The sequence below is a fragment of the Cicer arietinum genome, chromosome 4 (genome assembly GCF_000331145.2).
Source record: "Cicer arietinum cultivar CDC Frontier isolate Library 1 chromosome 4, Cicar.CDCFrontier_v2.0, whole genome shotgun sequence".
Classification (NCBI taxonomy): domain Eukaryota; kingdom Viridiplantae; phylum Streptophyta; class Magnoliopsida; order Fabales; family Fabaceae; genus Cicer; species Cicer arietinum.
Genome location: NC_021163.2, coordinates 4,854,358 through 4,864,435, shown reverse-complemented (window position 1 = coordinate 4,864,435; position 10,078 = coordinate 4,854,358). Strand labels below are relative to the sequence as shown.

At 31.1% G+C, this 10,078-nt stretch overlaps 2 protein-coding genes across 4 annotated transcripts; both read left to right on the top strand.

The window, feature by feature from the left end:
* The first annotated feature begins 2,988 nt into the window (after positions 1-2,988).
* LOC101498047 (light-inducible protein CPRF2-like) lies at positions 2,989-7,237 on the top strand. Of its 3 annotated transcripts, none has more exons than XM_004495742.4 (6): positions 2,989-3,526; positions 4,347-4,443; positions 4,795-5,014; positions 5,611-5,686; positions 5,800-5,925; positions 6,680-7,237. In XM_004495742.4, the coding sequence occupies exons 1-6, from the start codon at positions 3,158-3,160 to the stop codon at positions 7,082-7,084; spliced, it is 1,293 nt and encodes a 430-aa protein (XP_004495799.1). In that variant the 5' UTR covers positions 2,989-3,157; the 3' UTR covers positions 7,085-7,237. The 3 variants fall into 3 exon arrangements, with proteins under 3 accessions (XP_004495799.1, XP_073223327.1, XP_004495800.1); XM_073367226.1 differs by having other exon boundaries at positions 2,995-3,526; positions 5,626-5,686; XM_004495743.4 differs by lacking the exon at positions 4,347-4,443 and having other exon boundaries at positions 3,028-3,485.
* Positions 7,238-8,093: 856 nt separating this feature from the next.
* Positions 8,094-9,460, top strand: LOC101498594 (sec-independent protein translocase protein TATA, chloroplastic-like). Its single transcript, XM_004495744.4, has 2 exons — positions 8,094-8,462; positions 9,171-9,460. Exons 1-2 carry the CDS (start codon positions 8,178-8,180, stop codon positions 9,291-9,293), a joined length of 408 nt encoding a protein of 135 aa, XP_004495801.1. The 5' UTR covers positions 8,094-8,177; the 3' UTR covers positions 9,294-9,460.
* The last annotated feature ends 618 nt before the right edge of the window (positions 9,461-10,078 follow it).

Genomic DNA, 10,078 nt, shown 5'->3' with positions numbered 1-10,078 from the left:
TATTAACTACATGGGTCAATAATATTCCTTTGAGTCTTGAAGAAAAAAGGTGAAATTCATCTAATCCAAAAGATTTAATTAAGATTGCCTATGAGGAATAAATGCCTCTAGATAGATTAATTTTTAGATGTTTTATCTTTGGCTTAAACAAAATTGTATATGAGCATAATATTAAAGAAATTTCTATTTTTTTTATTAGTGGAGTTGGTTTAGCTTAATTGTCAAATTAGAATTTATTTCTCACTTGACCTTTATGTCATATCTTGAACTACAAATATTTAAACTACGTGATTTTAGTGCCTTGGAAAACTAATACTTAAATCTATATATTTGTGGATGAAATAAAGTTCCTTTTTCCAACTCACAGACATTTTCACTTTGAAAATTGTTGAAACTGCTACAAAGACTTTTCTTTGAGCGCACAATAAGTATCCTTTTAAAAAAAAATTACATCGCACATTAGCATATAAAGAGTTAAAAGTTTTATAGACTCTTTTGTGTGGGATTTGTTTTTTTTGAAATATTTCATAAAACACTAAAAGAAACATAACATAAAGTTTGTATTAAATTAAAATTAGGCTAAAGATTGTTCTAAATAAGATTCAATTTTAGATTCTCTTAAGCAATTTGTTTTTAATTAGAATTCATTAACCATTTAAGTTCAATCTCTTATTAATATTGTTAATTATTAAACTAAATGCTAGTTTAATTCTAAATTATGATCTGAAGTGAATGATTCTTGTCGTCATACATTACAAAAAGCAACAGCCATGAAAATAAATATAAGAAATAAGCTTTCAAGAGAAACGAAGTTGAAGTTTCTTTGAAGGGGAAGGTGGGTGTGAGTGGAGCCCTCCGATTGGATTTTGGAGCAACCGTATTAATTCCTTCATTTTATTGAAGAGACATTTCTTATTTCTACTTGAATGAAATATTCTTAGTTATTTAACATTCTATGATAATGATCAAGCCAAATTGGCAAATTGTAAAGCATTCTTTAATGCATGTGGGTTTGCTCTTATATCCATTTGTCACCATTGTGGGCTCAACTTTTTCCCCGCCCCATCATTTTTCTATCTTCCAAAATTTTCATTCTTTTATGATTTCTTGGAAAGAAATTAATCTATATACATTAATGATATAATTTTTTTTACAAATAATTCAATTAAATGTCATTTTTTAAATTAGTTTTTAAAATATCTCCACGAAATTTTACATGAATTGATTTGATTGGATATATGTATAAGAGAGTTTTAAATTTTCGAGTATACAAATTAAATCCTTTGAAAAATATATGTTGGATCAATTAAAGGATTTAATTATAGCTTAGACAATAGACTATACAAGATAATACAAAACGATATAATATAACTTTTTGTATTTTACTGTTTTCGAAGATCAATGTATAAAGCAAAATTATTTGTACTGCACCTTATTTGATATTTGTACTGCACCTTATATATAGTCTGCACAAAATATTTTTTTTATATAGTACTTTTTATTGATATATATATATATATATATATAAATGCAAAAAAAAAAAATAGAAAAAAGATGTAGAGAGGGATAATAAATAGAAATGAGATAGAGATGATAGGGAGGTAGAGAAAGTAGAGATGACAAGAGACATGATAGATAGTGGAGAGAGACATGAGATTGTAGATAGAGAAAGTAGAGATGACGAGATACATGATAAATAGTGGGGAGAGACATGAGATTGTAGATAGAGAAAGTAGAGATGACGAGATACATGATAAATAGTGGGAAGAGACATGAGATTGTAGATAGTGAGATTCGAGAGAGGGAGAGAGAGAGAGATTGGAGAAAATAAGAAAGATAAATGATGGATATAGAGAAGACAAAATGACAATTGTAGTAAAAGAAACAAAAATTCCTAATTTTGTCTAGTCCCTTGCCCTCTGTTTTGTCCAGTTTCGTGACCATTTTCTAAATTTATGTTCAATCTTCTATTTTAAAGAAGATTTGAAGACTTTAATTTTAAAGAAATTAAAAAATATGGCGTTGTTTGGTATTTTTTTCTCATGGTGTTCATTTGATTTAAATTGTCTGATAACTCATCAATTTGATTATCGGACAATTAAGTTTCTGATAAGAATTAAACGAACAAACTTAAAATATCTTTTCAGATACTTAATTAATTATTTTTAATTACTGTCGAATATCTAATTGTCCAGTTTTTATAAAAGTTACATGTGTAATAATAAAGTTGATGAATCATCATATAAGTCATCAACAAAAAACTCAATTTTCTAATTCTGATTTACATAATGATTAATTTGACATAATTTATTTTTCTTAAGAATTAAAAAATATTTTTATCTTTCTCAAAATTCAATTGTTTATTTTAAATTTTCTAAAGAAACCAAAATCAGTCTTTACTATAATTTGTTTAGACAATTTATGTTAGGTTAACCTAACAAATATGTAGGAAAGAAATCTACGGTGAGCTTTTAAAAATTTATAACGACAAAATCAAGAGTCTAATTTTTTTCCATCCTCAAAGCCATCTTAACATTATACAGAGAAAAAAATACAGTTTTACGTGGTTCAAAAAGTATATTAACTCAACTTTTACTAGCTCTAATTCTTTTGGTTATGTCATCTTGAAGTGCAAAGTATTATATTTTTTTTAGTGAAAATCCTGAGGTTGAGTTTGTTTAGAGAAATGTAAGTGTAGTTGCGCTTAATCTAATAAGAATTTGCAAATATTACCTCTCATGTTATCTATAATATTTTCTTATTTATTGTGTCTTTTATTATAAATGAATCATTAAGTGCATAATTTTTTATGTCCAAAAATGAAAAGTATGATTAAACCACCACTCTCTAAAATGTTTTGATTAAATTATTATTTTCTTACAAATACAATAAAATTAATACCAAATATTTTAAATAGACAGTGTCTTAACTCAAATAAAAAGAACTATTTCACATTAAATACAGCCATATTATTAAAGTCATGATGGCACACATATGTGTTACATAACATGGGGGATAAAATTGAATATTATTTCAATGTCCAGTAGTTGTTTTTTGACCAATATACCCCTACCACTCGTTTTCCATAGGATGTAGCTTCCACCATCTTCTCACACACAATCAATCGATCGAAGACAGAAAGGTTCGAACAAACAATATGGATAGGGTATTCTCAGTGGACGAAATTCCCGACCACTTATGGTCGCCGCAGATTCACATCTCCGCCGGCGCCGACGACTCCTCTAACTCTAAGATGAGCCGCAGCGCTTCCGAGTGGGCTTTCCAACGCTTCATCCAAGAAACTTCTGCTACCTCTCCCCTTTCTTCTTCCTCCGTCGCTGACGACGTCGTATTCGTCGATATTGACCCTCGATCCAAACAAAACAACATCGAAGCTTCGCCACTTCCCACGGACGCCGCCGTTTTGACTAATGGACCTCCTCCGGTGGCTGTTGACTCCGATGAATACCGAGCTTTCCTAAAGAGTAAGCTAAATCTCGCGTGTGCTGCGGTTGCCATGACTAGGGTATTTTTGCTTTTCCCTTTTGAGTTAATACAATGTGAAAGAAAAAAAAAAAACCATTCTATTCTTTTCGATTATATTTCAATTTGGATCGGTTTTCTTCATGTTCTTAGTTTCGGAGTGTTTAGTAAAATTCATTTTTTTTTAATTCTTGGTTCTGATTCTTCTGAATTATCGATAGTTTTCCTTTTTCTCTTCTTTTTGTTTAGCTGATTTGAGCTTCTATTAGAAATTACTAGAATTGATGCTTACTGTGAAAACTGAAAACAAGTGCAAAGGTATATTTTTTGTTGAGACTTGAGAGCATAACAATAAAAAAGAGACTTTTGCACTTGTTCTTAGGAGGGTGTGTTCTTGGGAGCAAAGGGAACATTAGAAGTTTGAAGACAGGATATGTCATATTGATGTGGAATTATTGCATAATTCAGAGTTGTATTATTATATTTCATCTTCAGTATTTCCCTGACTCATAACCAGAATTATTTAGCCTTCTAAAATTCAATTAAAATTTGATAGTGTTCTTTCAACAAATAGCTAATAGCTGTGCAGCAATTAGGATTAAGCATCCAAATAAAAGGTCTTTGATTGCTTCCATAAATGCTTTTCTTGAAATATATATTTGTTGGCACCGTCTGCCTGCATATTGTCCACCTTGCGTTTATAATCATACAGTACTCTTTAAAATTGTATTTACTTTGTAATTTTGTATGATCTATTACTTTTACATGGTTTGAAATTTGGGTTACCAATCTTCCATTTTGCTTATCTTTTCCCAATGAGAATGGTGCATGTATCTAATATTGTATCCTCCTCATTCCAATAGGGAACTTTGACTAAATCTCAAGATACAACCACTTTTCCTGAGAATGGACCACAGCCGTCTATTCCTACTCAAGTTGCATCTCAGCCCATTTTTGAAGGTTTGAATCAATAAATATTTATTCATATATGAAAACAGAGAGGATTTATTGAAGGTAGTGGATCATATTTATGAAAAAAAAGTTAAATGACACTACTGGCTCCATGAGTAAATTAGAGGCGGCTGAATCCTGAAATCTTAATGTAAAATAAATTAGTAACTACTGTTAGTTCACGCATGAGTAGGGTGAATGAATAATCTACATCTACAATTTTGTTTTAATCAGAAAGTTTTGTTCTCTTTTACTGATCTGCTAAGTAATTTCCTGAGCAGCTTTAGTTTTTTTTTTTTTTTTTTCCTTTTAATATGCATAACCTTTATTGAATTGTGTCAAATATATCTATCTATGCAGTATCCGCCCCTTCAAATGACCCACCTATATTACAAGATAAAGATGCCAAACTACAACAACCTGGGATTCCTTCCATACCTCCTGTACAGAAAAAAACCATTGTTGCAATTAGGCCATCGACAAGTGGATCATCAAGAGAACTGTCAGATGACGACGAAGCCGAGGGAGAGACAGATATGAATGACAACACAGACCCTGCTGATGTAAAACGAGTAAGGAGGTAACCATTTGTGTCAATATTTACTGATTTTATCATTGTAAATGCTGGTTCTTGTATATACATCGAAGAGTGAATTGCAATTTGGAATATCATGTAATTGGCGTCGGAGTGATTTAAAAGTTTGTTTTACCAAGTATGATTTCCTCGCTCCTGCTAAATGAACCAAGTGACAGACCTGCCTAAAAAATTGCATCCACTCTGTGCCATTTTATATTTTAGAAGTAAGAGTGATGTTTTTTGCCCTCAATATCTTATTTTTCTTTTTCACAAATTGTGTGCAAACTGTTGATGTGGTTGCATCAATTTTCACTTTGAGCTCCTGCTAGAATTTTTTAGTTCTGTTAAACTAAGATGTGAACAGAACTCTCTTGAAGTTAGGATGTTGCATTACACTTAAAGTGATTCTGCATCTGTTAATTTATACAGTAAGTTGAATGAAGTTATATTATCTGTAAGCTACTAAGCTTATCTAACCTGATTTTTTTCATAGACAAGAATCTTTTTTAACTCATTGTTTTTGTGAAACACTTCTTTGTTTGACTTGAGAACACATTCTATGTCAGTTAATTCAATGTCTAATGACATCTATCTGTCAGGATGCTTTCCAATAGGGAGTCAGCAAGACGCTCAAGAAGAAGAAAGCAGGCTCATTTAACAGAACTGGAAACACAGGTGTGTGTATTTTGTTTTATATCTCGGTTGTTCTTCCCGCTCTTGAATCTTTTAGCTAGTTGGTTGGTCCTCCCAGAGATTCTAATGTTTTCTGATCATATATTCTATCTTAGGTTTCTCAATTAAGAGGTGAAAATTCTACCTTGGTAAAGCGCCTTACTGATGTGAACCAAAAATACACTGAATCAGCTGTTGACAACAGAGTACTGAAAGCTGATGTAGAAACATTACGAGCAAAGGTAAAGTCTTGATTCATGTATTTGCTTGGCTTGATTAAGACCCTCTTTGGATAAACAGTTAGTGGTTATAGTATAAGTGTTTATCGTAAGAGTATATGTATAAGTTCTTTCTACGACAAATTAAAATGTCAAATTGTTTTCATGTAAGTTATAAGGCAAAGTTTTAAAACCCGGCGGGGACCGACCCGGTCAAGGCAGTGGGTCACTAGTTGAACTGCATGACTGTTGATCTAGTCTATATTTAAAATATAAATTTGTGGCAATAATTTAATACTTTTTTTACTCGATTAATTTAAAACTTTAGATTACATATTATACTAAATTTAATTTTTATTGTATACCTCTTAAAAAATTAAGATATAACAAATTTATTTTCTGAAGATTTAATGTTAATATTAGTATAAGTGTCCATAAATGTGAAAATTTTAAATATTTATTGCTTATATCCAATTAAAAGCAAATACTTGCCATCAAAAAGTGAATCGCCGAGTGGTAATGTCAATACTTCTGGGGCGCGAGTTCGATCTTTACCAAGTGGTTGTATTCATACATTTTGCTGGAGAGTTTATGAAAACAAGCTGAAAACAAGGGCTTATACTAGCATAAGTTCCTTAGGTTTCTATGACAAGTTGAGGAATGGAGCCCACTCAAGGTCATATTTCTCACAAGATAAGAGAAACTATATTAATATGAAAGTACTAATGTTTTGTAATGACATGTTTTTCCTTTCAATCCATTTTATTATCTCTTTTAGGTGAAGATGGCTGAAGAGACAGTCAAAAGAATTACTGGGTTGAACCCAATGTTTCATGCCATGACTGATATATCATCAATGGGCATGCCATCATTTGATGGGAGCCCTTCAGACACTTCGGCTGATGCTGCTGTTCCGGTGCAAGACGAGCCGCATCATCACTTCTATCAACCCGCGTCCAATAATTCCATGCCCTGTCATGATATGGGAGTCAACAATGGTTTGGGTGACATTTCTTCAATTGAAAATGTGCAGCAGCAGCAGAACAATGCAGCAGTTGTAGGTGGGAGCAAGATGGGTCAAACAGCTTCTCCCTTGCACCGGGTGGCTAGCTTGGAGCATCTTCAGAAACGGATTCGTGGTGGTGTGGATTCTTGTGGACCGCCTTCTAATGGAGAGCAGTAATAAAATAGCTATATTCATGAATGCTTTTGTCAAGAAGTTAATCTTGAACGCTCATTTGTGTTGGTTATTATTATTATAATTAAAAGTCATATTCTTGTTAACTACATTGAAAATCAATTTAATGGAGCACATGATGCTATATTCAATCATGCATCCCATATCTTCTTTTGGGTGAGATACACTTTACCATATTTTATAGATTAACAAACAATCCCTTAATTTATTCCTTTAAAATGTTTGGTTCATGGGATGGGAGGAGAAGGATTTTATTGAATGGGAGGGAGGGAAGAGAAAGAAAAAATGCTATGAGAAAGATAGAAGAAAGGAAGCCGCCTAAACTGAATTGATTTCGCTTGACTAATGTCAAAAATCATTGGAAGCAAGTCTTGTTAGACTTATTAATTTCGGTTGATTAATCTATAGTTACTTTCATAAAAAAATGATTGTTGAGTTTTTTTGGAACATTTGATTATTAGAATTTCATTTCATCTAAGGGTTAAAACAAAAACAAAAAAGTTGAAAACTATTCGTGTTGTCAATAATACTGTATATGCAATTAGTATAGTAGTAAAAAGATAAATCTGAAATTAAATAATTGAGTTTAAATGATTTATGAACTTCATATAAAGATGGATTGTTTGAGAAAAATTGAACTTGAATCATGATTAAAATATTTTTTATTATATTTTACTTATTTTCTGACTGAATTCTAGATTACTAGAGCCTTTTTTGGACTCAATTTCGACGACTAGTGTTATTGCAAAGTGGTAAGTATAAATTTCTTGCTAAATGTTCAATAAACAACAAAATGCTCCCTACTTTAAATTGAAACAACATTACCCTATCTTCAGAAGTAATAATCTTAAAAAAAAAATTACCGTAATTAATAATCCAGAAAATAACATTCAACTTTAAAAAATAATCAAGAAGTTAAAAACTAAATTTTTTTGTCTTAAAAAAAAATAATTGTATAGAAAATGACGAAAATATTGGGTGAAGCATTGAAAAGTGTTGACGCAATCCGCAAATTTCCGAAACCACAAATAATGTTATCCAATTTAGCAGAAAGCAGGAAATAGAAAATCAGACGAAAATGGAGGCAACACTTTCCCTTTGTTGTTCATCAGTAATTCGAAGGCTTCCACTCTCTTCCAGCTTATCCTTCTTAGCTTCGAAGTCTAATTACAATACATCAGTTGTGTTGAAGAAAGCCAGAATCAGCAGCAGAAGAACAAAGGGTTTCACCTGCAAGGCCTTCTTTGGACTTGGCGTGCCCGAACTTGTTGTCATTGCAGGAGTTGCTGCCCTCGTTTTTGGTCCCAAGAAGTTGCCCGAAGTTGGTCGCAGCATTGGCAAAACCGTCAAAAGCTTCCAACAGGTTCCATTTTTTTCTCATTCATTTTCTTTTTAACTTTATTCAAATTCATAGCCACATATCCAATTACCGCTATTAGATTAGGTGGTTAATTAGTTTAACTCAAATACAAATCGAATTTAAACCCTAGTTGGAACAGCCAGATTGCCGCTCGGATAGATTAAGAATTTCATAAATTGTTTTCCAATACAAACTTATATTTTCTATAAAAATATATAGCATGGTTGAAAATTATCTTACCGTCACACTTTATTTATCTTCTAGCAAAATTCTAAAATACCATCAAAAGAGGAAAATAATTATCTTCTCAGAGAGTTGTTGCCTCAAAAACAATTATTTATAATATTTCACTAAAAAAAAAAGTTTTTATCTACGAAGCACATACTGACGGACACAGACACTTCGACACTCTTAATGTAAAAAGTATAAGACACCAATGTCAAAAAACTAAATATGTTAGCAATTAAATTTCATATTTTTAATTCCCATCATTAGTCATAATCGTTTTTACATATCTTTAACTCCTATAGTTGTGTTTGAGATGTGTCCAAGGGGTTTAGGGTGTGTGGAAGTAGAGAAAAACAAGTCTTATTTTTGAAAGACTTATTTGAGGTGTCGTATGGACGTCGGACGCACGCCGAATTCTAGAGTTGTCCGTAGTCTTTATTGCATACTCGGTTATATATTTATTAGATTTTTGAAATCTTGTAGGCAGCAAAGGAGTTTGAGACCGAGCTAAAAAAAGAACCTAATTCCACAGAAGAAATTCCTGTTACGAGTGACCAGGAGGAGCAAGACATTAAGGTTTCTAGTACAAAGGAAGATAGTGCATGAGACATTGATATTATATTCGAATTAGACATGTCTTAATAAAATTGTACCATGGCGTTATGCTATGCATTTAAAAGTACTACTTTACTATTCTAAAATTTAAGATGTAAAAAGTTGTGCAAATGCTGAGTGTTAGTATATTCAATTAGTAGAGAGAGTTTGTATTTCTAGACCTTTTTTTCGAATTCCTTGGAATGTCTGAGCTAACCAACTTGAACTACCTTCATCCGAAAAGATATGCATTTCATGCAATTCAAATAGTCAAAAAGTAATTAATTTCTATTTATAATAATAGTGATCAAAATTTAATTAATTTTTTTTATAATAATGAATAGATAGAGTATTTGTAGGTGTTTGTGGTTTGAGGTACTTTTTTTCTTTCTTTCTTGGGTTCCAAAATATATTTGTTGAGGACTATATTTGTGTTTTGTTTAGATGATAAAAAAAAGACAGAAAGAAAGTTAGTAGATAATAAGTTGATTTTTGAATTGTTTAGTTTAAATGAAAGTGAGAAGAAAATGAAAATAAAGAAAATTATGTATGTATTAAATGACATGGATATCCCTATATAAATTGTCTTATTTACTTTTTATTTAATTGTCTAAGGGCATATTATAATTTTTATTTAAATTATAGTATGAAGACTGCTAGTAATACACTTTTTAAAATACATATTACAAAACACTCTTCCAACAGATGAAATTCACATAGATTACATTAAATCGTGTGGATCCTATTTAAATTTGTTGAGAATCATCTAAATTTTAATAAAAAATATTAAAAAATAT